The sequence below is a fragment of the Seriola dumerili genome, unplaced genomic scaffold, assembly GCF_002260705.1.
Source record: "Seriola dumerili isolate Sdu_G_001 unplaced genomic scaffold, Sdu_1.0 BDQW01000321.1, whole genome shotgun sequence".
Taxonomy (NCBI): domain Eukaryota; kingdom Metazoa; phylum Chordata; class Actinopteri; order Carangiformes; family Carangidae; genus Seriola; species Seriola dumerili.
Window position 1 is genome coordinate 2,078,530 of NW_019174576.1, and position 15,217 is coordinate 2,093,746.

General features: G+C 39.0%; 1 protein-coding gene across 4 annotated transcripts in view; it reads left to right on the forward strand.

The window, feature by feature from the left end:
- Positions 1-15,217, forward strand: part of ect2 (epithelial cell transforming 2) — a 43,364-nt gene that overhangs the window by 3,508 nt on the left and 24,639 nt on the right. For 2 of the 4 annotated variants that reach the window (XM_022759244.1, XM_022759242.1), the window contains exons 4-13: positions 2,230-2,322; positions 4,689-4,871; positions 5,397-5,486; positions 5,875-5,982; positions 7,699-7,772; positions 9,210-9,340; positions 10,059-10,174; positions 10,817-10,879; positions 12,459-12,684; positions 14,140-14,264. In XM_022759244.1, the coding sequence (XP_022614965.1) occupies positions 2,230-2,322; positions 4,689-4,871; positions 5,397-5,486; positions 5,875-5,982; positions 7,699-7,772; positions 9,210-9,340; positions 10,059-10,174; positions 10,817-10,879; positions 12,459-12,684; positions 14,140-14,264 (1,209 nt within the window). The remainder of the gene's footprint in view (positions 1-2,229; positions 2,323-4,688; positions 4,872-5,396; positions 5,487-5,874; positions 5,983-7,698; positions 7,773-9,209; positions 9,341-10,058; positions 10,175-10,816; positions 10,880-12,458; positions 12,685-14,139; positions 14,265-15,217) is intronic. The other 2 variants (XM_022759245.1, XM_022759243.1) reach the window with 1 other exon arrangement.

The following is a 15,217-nucleotide window of genomic DNA, read 5'->3' on the forward strand; positions in this document are numbered from 1 at the left end:
TGTCATAGATAAAAAAAAAACAAAAAAAAAACAAACAAAAAAAGCATTATTCCTATTGGCTGCATCTATACAATACAACTTGCTTCTTAGCACTACATTCTTATCAGAAGAAGAATGTTCACCCAGGCAGCCACAATATTTGAAGTGAATAAACAAATAAATGAATACATTAAGTTTTAGTGATGATCACGCCTTTTTTCCCCCCTAATCTTTCAAAATGATGGATTGATCTTCCGATTTTTCCATTATCGTAAAAAAAAATTCAGTCAGTGACGGAAAATACTTAAGTCAACCCCTGCGTTTGATTACGGCACCTCCGGATGTTTTATAGACCAAAGCATAAATCAAGAAAATGTTTTGTAGATTAATTGATAATGAAAATGATCAGTTATAGCCCTAATTTAAAGTAGAGATTAATTTAAAATCTTTATTGTTTTCAAATTAACTGTTCACTACTCATTGGTATTAATGATGTAACCAGTGACTATTGAACTTCTTTAAATTTTCCAATTTAAATAATTTCACACAGACATTATAGCTGCATTTAAGTTGTTAAGTCATTTTTTGCTGCCTCAAGTCTGAGATATTTGGCAGCCTGCAGAGCTTTCACAACCTAAAGTATTTAAGTGTAGCTTCTGCATAGACATGGGTGACTTGTGATTTCTTTTTCAACAGCTGCTAGCTGTGGCTGGTGTGTCAATAGATCCAGTCATTCTCCCCTTCCTGACTATAATTTCAGCCTAAATTGTGAGCTCACTACCTAGCTTGACAAGTGTTTGCATTTGCTTAAAGGACCTATATTGTAGAAAGTGATTTATTTATTTGTCCTTTTGATTATAAAGCTAGGTGCTATATAGATAGTGTGAAAGTATCAAAATGTGAGTCAAAATCTGGCCTGCCCACTGCGTGTGACATGGGGTTCAGTGTTTTGCTCAAGGACAGTTAGTCATATGGACAGGAGGACCCTGGGATCAAACCACCAACCCTTTTGGACTCACAAAATGCAAGTGGACTTACTGCACTTTTGAGCTTCTCCCTGGACCTCTAGCAACAATACGTCAGTCGGCCAATCAGAGGATTCCAGGTAAACACTTGGAAAAAACAAATCTTGCAGGGTTGGACACTGGGTCCAGGTGGGCTGTGCTGGGGGCGTAGCTGAGGGTGGTGAGCGTTTTGTTGTAACATCACAAAGTCCTGACGGCTCATTTTGAGACACAGTTTTTGAACACGGGCTGTGTGCATTTTGTCTGTGGACTGAATGCTTTGATACTTTCACTGTATTTATATAGAACCTAGACCTGCTTTATAATCAAAAAAGACATCTCACTAATCTCACTTTCTTCAATTTGAGACCTTTTAATTGAAACAGTACAGAACCAAGAAAACCGTGGGTTGATTTTATATTTCCTTTTAACAATAAGCTCATAAGCTCATAAGGCTGTTGAAATCTGCAGCATAACATTTTTTGTCAAAATGTGTAAAGTTTTTCGCGGGGATGTTTACGTGTCCATCGGTGTGTGTTTGTGTCTGCCACAGTAAGCAGCATCTGATTTTGTGTCTTTGAGTAGCACCGTGTGAAGGTGATTTGGAGGTGTGGCGGCAGACTAAGTGCTGTTAGAACGACTTCCTTTCCAGGTCTCCTGAGTCCTGTCACTTCTGAAAGCTTCCTGCTTAAATCATCTATTTCTCCCTGCCAATCTGCAGCGCAGCCACATCCAAAGACATCTGCCGACAGCTCCATCAGAGCGCTCCCGATTGTCTGCCTGACCGCCCACTGGCGTTGCTCAGTCAACCCACAGAAAAAAAGGCCCCCCCCCACCAATTCTTCACGTCCCCTTCCCTTTTTGTCCTGTTCTTTTCCTCCTCTCCTCCTTCCCGACGGCTTTGAACTTTTATATTAATTTTTAACGGAAACTTCTTCTCCTCCCCAGCCTACCCCCTCTGGAGCCTGATAGTTGTTTGAAGTCACTGTCTTTAGACTTTGCAAGGACACAGGCCCCACCCATCTCTTCCTCACCTCCTCCTTCCTTCATTTCCAAACCCAGCCATTCTCCTTCTGTCCTTATGTGAGATTATTTTGTATGAATTTGTCTCTGGCATTCTCTTTTACTCTGTCTTTGTTTCTTATTCTCTCTCAATCTTCTGTTCCTCCTCCTCTCTTTTTGTTCTGCTATCCTTCTTTCAAATGCCAGTGTTTAACATCCACTTCCTGCTGGTTGGTTTTTACAGGCCATCAGAGTAATGGAGGTACCAGTGGTAAAGATAAGAGAAGGCGAGGCGGGAAGCGAGGAGAAAATGATGATAAAATCTATAGTCAATATGGTACAGTACAGTGTCTGCCTCTCTGTTTGACTGTCTGACACTTTGATGGGAACTTTGGGAAGTGCTGCATGAGTCTTAATTCACAGTGGGCACTCACTTAATCATTGTGCATGGCCAACTCACTGATGGTGAATTGATTTGTGGGTGAATATTTAAATATAATTGATGTGATGCTTGATATCTGGATCACACTTTAACAGAGATTTGCACTCAAATGTCAATGCAACTTTCTAGACTGAGGAGTAATATTAAAAGTCATTTGAAAGGCTTTCTACTTAGCATCATGGCATTTAAAAAAAAGCCAATTTCAAGCTGTTAATACCAAGGTTAGAGTTGCAAGCAGTCCCATGAAAAGCTATTTGCACACAAACGATTTAATTAGAAAGGACGTGAAGTGTGATGCAATTCATCTAAGAAGCTTTGGTTTTTGAGTGTAATCTCCTCTTAAAGAAATGGTTTAATACTTTGTGAAATATGTAAACTTGCTTTCTTTCTGAGAATGAGATGAGAAGCTCAATAACAATCTCATGTCTTTACAGAGCTAGAGTCAGGATGTGGTTAGCTTAACTTTGCAGCACTGGAAGCGGATGAAACAGCCAGCCTCCCTTAGTCTGTTACGTACAACACCTCTAAAGCTTAATAATTTACACATCATATCTTGCTTGTTTTTATACATTCAAATTTTTTTTATTTTTTTTTTATAATGTTAGAGTTGTTGTGTGTTTGAACTAGTTGTAGACAAACAAAAATGCATTCCTTTCATTCAGTGTTCCCAGCTAAAGTTTGCGTTGCAAGACACAGTTCTTGAGGTTTTAGTCTCAGAAAAAACTGGCAACTTCACTGTAATATCAAAACGCTTCGATTTTGTGCATTCTCCTTCACCAAAAATAGTCTCTGCTTTTAACAACCCTTGGGCCCACAAGTTTTCATTTTTAGCTATGCTAAAGTTTGGGTGGGTCGGTGCCCAACCTTGTTTCAGACTGAAGTATCTCAACAATGATGGGGTGGATTGTCATGAATTTTAATGCGGACACTAATTGTTCCCAGAGGATGAATCTTACTAACTTACAATAAGTGATCCCCCGACATTAAAGTTCCACTTGTCGAGTGAAATATTTCAAGATTGACTGGATGGGTTGAAGTGCCTAAGTGCAACCTCACAGAGCCTCTAGAATGGCTGTAGACTCACAAACAAGATATAATGCGTGCAGTCTTGAGCTGTAGATATGGTGTGTTTTTGAACCGTTGACAGAGCCAGATGAGCTATTCCCCCCTGTGTCAGTTCTTTACACTAAGCTGGGGTATATATGTCCTGACTCCAGCTCTGAATTTAAGACACAGACCTACTCATCTCCTCTTTAGAAAGAAAGCAAAGAAGTGTGTTTTCCTAAATGTTACACTATTCCTCTAACACAGTTGTCCAAAGCAATGTGGATCCTAACAGTTTAATAACAAATGTGGTTTCTAACTCTGTGTGTGTGTCACTCCGCCGATGCCTCATTACTGCTTCTACCTTTGTCCTGTGTCACCTACTGGAACAAATTTCTCTGAGGTAGTTTGTTTTATGGGCAGGTTTACTGGTATAGCGGGTAATTTTACCTCTCTTGAACTGCCAGCTCTGCCCATAAGCAGCCCAACAGCTAGTTTGTGATCTAATTTTTGCTTCCTGGTATCAAAGCCACTGATTCAAACAACTCTACTCTGATTCAGAGTAACACATTTACTCATCTGAGAGGGCAGAACTGATTGTTTTCATGCAGCACTGAGCAATTTTTCTTTTGCTGCATGGTACACAGAGAGAGAGAGAGAGAGAATATGATTGCAGCTACGGTATGTGCGAATGATTGTGTACTGCACACTACGACTATTTTTCTTGATGGATTGAAGATGTCTGCAGTATTAACCTTGGCACATTGACTGGAAGTAAATATTTCACTAAATAACAATGAAAATCTCCATTGAAATTGTTTAAAGACATCTTACTGGCAGCTAATTGTCTAATTTGAGTCAGTCATGGTATGGCTACTGTTTCTTGTGATGCAAAGTATTTCCTGGCTTACACTTCAGTGGGGAAGTAGGTCATTAAAACAATACAAATATTTGGTCTTAAAATTGTTTTGAAGACCATGAAAGGATAGTGATTCCATATTTTTCTTATTGACAACAATCCTATGAAAACATCAGAACTAACACCGAGCTCTTTTTTGTTTGTAGTTTTTACTTATTCCCGAGAAAATGTACTTATAATGAAATTAACTTATAAATTACCAACAGCCTCACTAACAAGGTTAACAAACCTCTCTTTGATAATTTGCAGATTAATTGTGCATGTTGCATTACTCCGTATTGTGTTTCTTCCTCTTCAGGACATCAACACCCCGTGCATAACGACAGATAACGTCCAGGAGTTTGGAGACGAAGAGAACCCTGACTTTGAGACAGTGTTTGTCCTCGCAGACTTTGATTCTCCTGACTACAGCTACCTCTACAAACGCGACAGCCGCATTGTTGGGGCTCCTGTTGTGCTGCACTGTGCTGCAAAGGAAGAAGTAAGTCAATGACTCGCAACATATTTATTTCAACTAAAGGATCCGGGGCATATATCTGTCCCACACTAGATTCACAGAAATTGTAATGTAATCTGTATGCAATTAAAGGTATAGTAGGCATTTCTATTCCAATACACTTTGTTGTCAAATTCAGCAAATATCTCCTCACAGTCCACTAGCTGTCCGTTCTCTGTGTGCACTGTAAAAAAAAAACAAACAAAAAAAACCACCATGATAGTAATGAAACGTAAATAACAATGGAGATATTACCTTGCCAACGTGGTATATAAATATTTTACTTGCTATGGCAGACTTCACATTTCCCTTCCCTTCCCTAATTTCCTTTTGAATGACATGTCTTTGCTTGTTAAATGTTACTTGTCTGTCATATATGCTCCTTTATGGAATTACACAACAGAATAGTTGGATTAGCCATTGGGACAAATCTTGGTTGGCCGCTGCAATGCTCGGACATTATTATTTTTATTTTTTTTGCACTGAATTTTGCTTTTCTTTTCCCCACAGCCTCTACAGTTTTCATGTCGCCCTCTCTATTCCACCACCATGCTTAACCTGTCACTGTGTTTCACTGGCTTCAGGAACAAAGAGGAAGTGGTGAGTATATTAACTTACCATTATTCAACTTTAACTTTTTAATGGCGGGATGATAACTTGGTATTTTGTTCTTAATCCTTCTTTGTAGAAAGGTCCGTGTTGTAATATAACTTACTTTTCTAAACCACACACTACTCTTTTGGGGAACATAATTCCAGTTGCACTGACATGGTGTTTAATTTAGTACATAAAGTGCAGTGGACTGCTTTCTGTGGCTCATCAAGTAGTTTACCTTGACGACAGGATGAGGGTTTGCTGGTTTGCAGAAAACACACTAAGAGTCAGAAACGGCTTTGTCTCTCGTAACCAGCGTTGCATATTCCAACGTGATATTTATTTTCCCCTTTCTGTGCTAACTTTGTGTGTGGTATTTTTGTTATCCATGTAGAAGAACTTGGTGAACTTGGTTCATCACATGGGTGGGACCATCCGGAAAGACTTCAGCACCAAGGTCACTCATCTCATCGCCTACTCCACTCATGGGGAGAAATACAGGGTACATTTACTCTTTTTACTTTTTTGTTTGTTAGTTTGTTTACTCTGAGCATGCACTCTTTCTACTCAGTCTTTATTTGACATTAATAGCACTGCAGTAGGGCTGAGCGATATTGTTAAAAATGTAAATCTATATTAAAACCTTTTTATATACAACTTATATCCTAGTTTTTAAGAAATACATCATGTCTATATATTTAAATTGTTAAAACTTCAGAAACAATTAGACAAATTAAGAAATAAAGGCAAAAAGACCTTAAATATACATTAAAACATGTTAAGATCACCTCAATGATGATATGCTTTTGTATGGAAAACAGAAATATCATGAATAAATCATCAATATTTGATATTTATTCCCCTAAGCCTAATGTACAGAACTGCTGAATACAAATAGTCCAATATTTTATGAAATTAGTGGAATAATTTCTTTCTCTTTTGTCATCATTATTCATTTATCCTGACGTGTGTTTGTGCGAAACATTGATATTGTATCTGCCATTTTTATTCAGTACATTTGGCTTTTACTGAGGAGACTGGCAGAACGAAAGAACAGAAAATAACAAAATAAATGTTTTACTTCTGTAGTGTTTCTGCGGTATTCACTCATTGGTGGTGGGTTGACGCAAAAAGAATAATGGCAGCACTCCCCAAAATTCACTGCCCTCAACAATCCATCAAAATAGTGCTGACACAGAAACGTGTGCTGTAACTTAAAACGGATCAATGTGAAGGAAATGAAATGAAGGAACCAAAATGAAAATCAAACCTGAAACTTTACCAACTCAAAATACAGCAAAACAATAGGGAAGCAACACTTTGTCATGTTTAGAAAGTTGCGATTACAAACCCAGTGAGTTCTTTCTTTTTTTTATCTGGGTTTTTATTTTACTCGTCTCCTCATCTGGTTGTATTGCACTTTTTCCCCCTCTCTGGTTGAATAAACCAAATGAGCAAGAAATCATGTGAGGTTCCTCTCACCCTAGCTTGAAGTGTCTCTGTCTAATGTCAGAAAGTGCTAATTTAAATCCCAGTTGGATACTTTTAAAACTGAGTTCAATACATGGCCCCCTTCATAGGGATACACAGAGACAAAGGGATGGATAGGTGAAGAGATTGACACTTATCTGTCTTTTCTCTTCTTAATATTATTTTTGTTTTCTTTCTCTCTTCCCCCCCTCAGTTACTACCTTCACTTTTTTTCACCTCACCGCCTCCCCTCTTCCTCCAGATAATCTTGTGGAAGTCTGCCCCCTCTTCTCAGTTATTGCCTTAAATTCTTTTCACCTCACCACCTTTTCTTTTTCCTCTTCAAAGTCTTGTGGTGCGTTCAGAACAAGACAAAATGCAGTTGGAACTTAAGGAACTCAAGGCTGTTTTGTATTTGAAAGTGTGATGCTAACTTAAAAAAATGGGAAGGGGGGGGGTTGAAACACTGAGCATCTCATATTTTTTTGTGTCTGAAGTGAAAACTGTTATTCTGAGTGACAAGTCGATCAGGAGTAATGAAAACAGCCTGGGGAGATTGTTGTACTGTGAGCACTGACAGTGGAACTATTTGATGGTTTTATAGTTATAAATTTGTGCAGAGATAAATGTCATGCCCTCTTTTGTGTTATTATGTCTCCCTCCGTCTACCTCATCTCTTGGCTGCATATTACTCATTGTGTTTTGTGTCCTCCCTCTTTACTATGTCTTACTGTGCCTCATCTCTCAGCTGGCAGTGTGTCTGGGGACACCCATCCTCACTCCATCATGGATTCTGAAGGCATGGGAGAGAAGAGATGATGTGTAAGTTGAAAATCCTTGAAGGTAACATATGAAACCTTGTGCTGTTGAAACTTGTGTTTTATATGCAAATGAAAATTAGGGTGTGTGAATGTAAAAGGTTAATTGGGTGCAGGACTTCTGATGTCCAGATTCACTAAGCTCCGACTTGAACTTTCTTAATCTTCAGCAAAGAGCAGTGTACAAAGCACTTAGGTAGCAGTTTCTCATTTTTAGCCAGCGTCACTGGTTATAATGACAAGTGGCAGCAGGTTATATGAGCTCTTACCGCAGACCAAAGTGAAGCTTTGCTGCTTTGTGTGCTCTCTGCAAGCCAGTATCTGTATTGAGTAAAAGATTTCCCATGAGGGAAGAAACTTCACTCTAATGCTGCTGTGCAGCTGCGCAGGTTCTTCTGTAAATCCAACAACTACAGCAGAGTGGGATGTCTTCTCTCTAGGTGATTGTGTCATGTCACTTTCAGGGTTGGACCTTCTGAGTTAAACTGTTATTCATATGGATTGAGCTGCTTAGGAAAAATAAGTTGTGTTGAATTTAGCAGGCTTCACCTGTTTTTTCAATATGCCAGATTACATATCTTGTTAACATTGCATATATACTCTTGCTATGTAAGAATAAGTATTGGGTTGGACTTGGTGTCACTCAGTATTCAATGACTCGAAGTGGGATCAGGGTCCAATGACCTTGATAGGGACACCCATTACAAAATGTAACATTTAACCATCTGTCACATGTTCGCTTTTGTTCTCATTGTCTGTAACGACAAATTCGGGAAAGCCAAATTCTGGCACTGCTCAAGAGGTGAAATGACACATTTCAGTTAGTTTCAAGACTGGCAACAGTGCTCGATTATTACAATTTTTGTTTGACAAAGACGACCATTCCAAATAAAGAAGTACAATGGAGAACTCTTGTTGGACAAATGAAGATAAAAAAAACTACAAAGTGAAAACATATTTTTAGAATATTTTGCAAATTGATTAAAAATCAAAAACTGAAATTGTATTTACAAGAGTATTCAGACCTATAATTCAGTATTATGTAGAAGCCTCTTTGGAAGCAATTACAGCTTTGAGTCTTCTTGGGTAAATCTCTACAAGCTTTGCACACCTGGATTTGTGCAGTTTAACCCATTCTGTTCTATTTGATAATAAATTACAATAAATAAAATTTATTCTGCATCTAGCAATTACAAAGGACCAAAATTACTCAAGTGTGAAGACCAGTGTCTCAATGGAATTTTACAATTTATGCTTGATCTACACATAGATCCTGTGAACATATTTTTGCAGGAGACTTTGAACTTGACAGTATTATGACCTTACACTTTTACCAGCATTTTTTGTGTGAGCTAGAAGGTTATGTTGGCACACAAAGCCATATGTGGAAATGATGGCATGGTTTGAGATCACCTTGTTCCTCCCACCCTCATGTGTTAAGGTACTTCCACGCAGGAGAAGAGGAGTTTCGAACAGAGTTCAAAGTGCCTCCTTTCCAGGACTGCATCCTCAGTTTTTTGGGTTTCTCAGAGGAAGATAAGGCCAACATGGAGGAGAGAACTCTTAAACATGGTTAGTGCTGCAGCACACAGTGATCTCTTGTAATATCTCTGTAGCAGTAAGCTGTTGCCTTTTGCTGCTACAGTAACAACAGCTTTGAAGTCCTCAAGCAGATAGTATGGCTGGCACTTCATGATTGTAAACCCTACAAGCAGAGAATATATGGCCAGTCCACCACCACAAGTCCCTGCAGACAGCATTTATTCAAGTTGAAGACATGTAAAGCAACAGTAGCACTGAAATGTAAAGCCCATAAGAGCATGGAAACCAAAAAAATCAATCAGTCGATTTCAGTCTGATCGAGCATGCATTCCACTTGCTGAAGGCATGACTAAAAGCAGAGGCAACCCACAACAAGCAAGAGCTGGAGGTGGATGTAGTGAAGTCCTGGGGGAGCATTACAGGAAATATATAAAGCATGTGGTGACTTCAGGCTGTCATGGATTGCAAAGGGATTTTTCACAAAATATGAAATGTGATGTTTTTGTTTGACTGCATGTATATCTGTCAAACTACTGTTAAACCCTTAAACGTTTAAATGGTTTTATATCTCCCTCACAGTTCTCTCTACGTTGATGTAAACCTATCCAAATTAAAGCAGGAACCTTTTTTTTCAAATTGACTGTGCTGAAGCACAGTCTAGAAAACAAAAATACTGGTTTGCAATGTATGTGTATGCATGTGTGTATAATTTTTAAGAAGATCACCTCCCTGCTTCTTTGTTTCTAAGGTGGTGGTTACCGTGAGGTTGGAGATGAGAGCTGTACACACATGGTGGTGGAGGAGAACTCGGTAAAGGAGCTGCCATTTTCTCCCTCCAAGAAACTCTTTGTGGTCAAACAGGAGGTAGGCCTTTGGATTTTATTTGGCATCAACACTGATATTAAATATCTTTTGGAATGTGTCTGTTTTTTAAGATCTGAAAACCACTAAACATCTCTGAATACTCCGTATGCATTTAGCATTTACAACAGAGAAATAGTTAAGTTTGTTTCAGCACTGCTTCTTAAGACAACCAAGTTTGATGCCTCTGTGATATTGGTCCAGTGCTGTCTTGACATATGAGAATAATTGTAATACCCATTTGCTACAGGATGATACATAAACAATGGGGACAAGAGGAAAATAATGAATCCTCTCAGTTGTTTCCTCTTAAACAGAATTTCAAATGACCATCTGATAAGGATTTCTTTTAGTTTAAACCTCAATTGATACAGTCCCCGCTCTCCCTCTCTCTGTCTGTGTTGTCAGAGAGGGCTATTAATAATAGATTTCCCCTTCCAGCATATGAATAATTTGAACCAAGGTGGAGTAGTAGTTTAGCTGTAGTTATAACAATCAATACAACCCTTTCTTTACTCAGCCAGTTTTATTGTTTTTTAAAGGAAAGTGTATGTCATTATAGTCTCAGAAATCTTTTTTTTCCCCACCCACTTCTGCCCTAATCCAGCAGTCAGTAAAAACACTTTTCTCTTTTCTCTGTGGCAGTGGTTCTGGGGGAGCATTCAGATGGACGCTCGGGCTGGAGAGTCCATGTACCTCTACGAGAAGGTGGGTATATGATGGGTAATGTTAATGTATGTGTATTCATTCAAACCAAAATTACTTAGGCTCACCTGAAGGATACTGTGGACTTATACAACACAGATATACGGATACAAAAAGAAATCGTCTTTGTTTTGTTTGCATTAAAATATATGAAAACAGTATAAAAGCACTAAATTACCCATGTCCTTAAATTATTTGTCACATTAATCTTTTTTTGATTATTTTTTTTATACTAAGCACTTACTGTACATTTATGTTTCCCCTATTTTTGTTTCAGCACTTATCATTTCTGTTATTATAGTTATTTAATCAGTTTGAAACCAAACCAAGGACCCCTAATCATACTCCTCCTGTTCGCCCAGGAGCACGAGTTCATTGTCAGGGTTTTTTGTGCCTTTCTTTTTATTTAAATCTTGAAAGTTAAAGGATAAGGTTTATTTCTCATGATTGTGACAATTGTGGCTCTATTGGTTGTGCTACCTTTGTAATCACCACCTCTATTGTAGAAATTTGGGAAACAAAGACTGACGCAAAATAGTGTATATCAGGGCAATCAGTGTGATCCTCATACAGCTTTCCAAATAAACGTGATTTTAGATGAATAATGTCGAACACCTTTTCCGAGTCTGACTGAAAGTGAACGCAAATTATCCGCGAGCAATACATTACACTGACTTTTAGGGACCTACATCTGGGACAACTTGCTGGGTGACCTCACTCTATAATACAGTCAAAAAACTGATTTCACTTGATTTGTGTTGATCTGAGATACTTGTCTCTTGGAGTTTCTGCTGTCTCCCGGCAGGGAATGCCAATTTAGGGCTTTGGGAACCAAAAACTGCCTGCAGTAAAATTCAGACGGTGTCAGAAGTTTAGGATCAAAGTCTTAGTGTGAATGCTGTTACGACCCATGTCTTCAAACCAGCAAATCAAAATAAAACATGAAATGACACAGAATACACTGGCGTGTGCGACATGTCGTACATGCTATCTCTGAAAATAATTTAGAATAAAAAAAACTCACACAAACCAAAACGATGAATGAAAAAGGAAATGAAAGTTGCCACTCTCAAGGAGCTGCATTTTCAAAACATGAGAGCCGCATAGATGGATTGACACATACATAGTCGTGCTCCAATTCACCATGCTTTCATCTCACAATCTGGCAGTGTGACAGAGATTGAGCTCAGGATTTTATTAGAGCTATCTGGCACACTGTGACATGCAATCAACTTACTCGATCATTGTTGCACAGTCTAAAGGCACCTTCAGGGAGTTTCCTAGTGGGCATCTTTATGAAGTTACCACACTCTTTAAGAAACATTTTGACACTCCGGGCTGCCTGGCTGCCATCTGTTACTCAGCACAATTGAGCTCAAGATCCAGTTTAGTCAGAATGTGCCTTTATCACTGATCAACAGATAATTGTATTAATTGCAAATGGTTTTTGCTTCAAGATGTTTTAGTTTTTTTATTTTCCCCCTCACATTTTCCCATGTCATAATTTGCAAGACAAGCAGCTTGCCCTCTTTTCTTTTTACTTTTATTTATATATTTTTCTTTTTGTCCCTTTATACTTTAGAATGACAGCCCTGCCATGAAGAAGGCAGTGTCCCTCCTGTCCCTCGTAACGCCCAACAGTAACCGCAAGCGTCGGCGTCTGAGGGACACGCTGGCTCAGCTCACCAAGGAGACTGAGATCTCCCCCTTCCCTCCACCGCGCAAAAGGCCGTCAGCGGAGCACTCCCTGTCCATGGGTTCTCTGCTCGACATCTCTAACACCCCTGAGACATGCAAGGCCTTGGCAGGTAAGAGGAAAATGGAACACACCTGGTTGATGTGAATACTAATGCTGGGATATATCTCCATTAAAAATGCAATACCTTTAAAAGATATTCTCTTCTGTATTATGGTTGATTTTCTCTTCTTTATAAGACGGCACTACCACCATTAACCCCTCTTCATTCTAGAAGACAGACTAGGAAATGGTTCAGAAAGCAAAGGAGACAATGCTGTGACCATGAGTAGGCTGATAAGAAGAAGAAGCAAAAACAGGAAAAGCAGGGTTAGGACAGACAGGGAGGAGTGGAGGAAAAGGTCCTACCTGAGTACAAGTATCCTTCAACAACCAGTGGAGGAGCAGCAGCAGCCAAGAACTTCTGCAGGTCAGGCCAGTTTGAGGCTTATAAAAAGTAGTTGTTGGTAAGATGAAAGAACTCTGTGGTAGTGACCAATAACTCTCGCGTCAGTTTTTGCAAGTGGATGATTTCTTTTTTTCGTGAAGTATTGGATTATATGCATGCCACCTGAGTGTAGTGGAGTACAAGCAAGAACATGGCCCAGCACAGACCAGAGTATCACCTGGCCTGGCAGCTCAAGTGTTGTATTAAGTGTGCTGAATTGGCTAAATTAAACCTGAACATTTTTAGACATGTGTGAGATGGGATAGGAACAGCAACTACCATACATACAGGCAAACTAGCTAACTTTGGCTTTGATTGGCTAACGAGCCATAGGCATGAGAAATGTTCAAATGGCATGATGATTAATTTTGGTACAGTAAATTTTTACAAACTTTTTAGTTAAGACTTTTATGCTTAAAATGTTTGATTGCTCATATGGTAAAAGCCAGCTCACAGACAGTCAACATGGTTTAATCTCATCGCTAAAACAAGGTACTGCGAAAAAGGTTTAAGGATCCATTTATATTAAAGAACTGGAGACAAAGTACAATGCAGTGTAACAATACTACAAAATTTTTAAAGTACTGCAACAAATTATTGATCCATATCAATATGGTTTTTTACAAGGCAGGTGGATCAATGTCAATATCAAGTCAATTCATCAACTAAATCATTTTTATAGGCCACATAACAAATAAAAAAATGTTTCCCCAAGTCTGCACAGCACACTAGGATGAGAAGGAAAAGGCCTGAACAACATTATCATCATGATGGGGAAAGCAGTTTTATTTAAAGCTGCAAAGAAACAAAATTTTAGTTTAAGGCTGCGACATGATAAAATATGAAAAAGTGAAGGGGTTCTGATGACTGGTTCCATTTTAGCCCAGATGTTATCTTCATGCATCTATAGATGATGGAAAACTGTAGAAAATCCAGTACAATTTTCTACTTTGATTCAGCCCTGATTTCACTGAGATTTCTGAAAAACAAAATAGTGGATGGGCACCTGACCGTGTCTGCCTGTGATTCAATGCAGAGTTAAACACTTGCTGTCTTCCTCCCGGCTTGTCTTGTTACCAGAGAGTTCGAAGCCATCCAGGAGTTCGACCCCAGTTGTGACCAAGCAGTCAGCCAGGTGGCAAGTCTCCAAGGAGCTCTACCAGACTGAGAGCAACTATGTAGACATTTTAAGCACCATCCTACAGGTAAGTGTGTGTCTCTGTATTTGCACAGTGTGCACTGTATTAACACTCCCTCACTGGTTGGCCTGTCGGTTGCCCCTGACATCAGTTTCAGGCTAAGCTACAACCATTACAGGTGTGTGTGCATGCTTGCTCTTACTTGGCCTGTCTTATCAGTTGGTCCCAGCAGATTCAGACAGCTGACCAGTGAGGAAGAAAATCACCTGTCTGACCACTTCTCTTTCTCCCTCACCCTCAAAATCTTTCACTCTTTTTGCTTCTTTTCTTTACTGTTTTTTTTAGGCTTCCTCCATTTTGTTGTTTCTTCCTTTTCGTTCATTCTGTCTTTCACCGTTTCTCTTTTTCTGCCTCAAACATCTTTCCTTGATTTTTGCCATCTGCCTCTCTTGTAATCTGTCTTCTCTGTTGTATTCTACTGAGGTTTAACTGTTCCATGTCCTCACAACAAGCTGGTGGCTAGCTCCTTGGTGTTCCCTGCCTTGAATCTAAACACAAACTCGCCACATGCTCCTAAAATCACCTTAATGATTCTGCTGTAGGTTCTCGGTGCCATTTATCAAAAGAAAACCCACTTGAGGCTGACTCCACAATCCAGTCATCGCTACATGCTCGTTGTTACAGTTTATAGTTGTACTCAAGTTGATTACTGCCTATTTCATAGACAACCCATGTTCCTTTTTCACTTCACAGTTACACAGCTAGTATAAGCCCATGTTCAGATGGGCAGCAGATGGTAGCGCGCTAATTAGACTTCAATTTTCAACATGACACAATAGTGCACAGGTTGATTGCAAGAATTTTGGTTAAACTAAAATTAAGCTGTGGCTTTTTCTGTCTTCTGCCACAAATGGTGGTTGTCAAAAATAAAGTAATTACCTTTTAATGAAGAATAAGAGCCAAATAACTCTCCAATTATATAGCTGTGTTTATTTATAGTAATAGTACAAAAAAGGCCA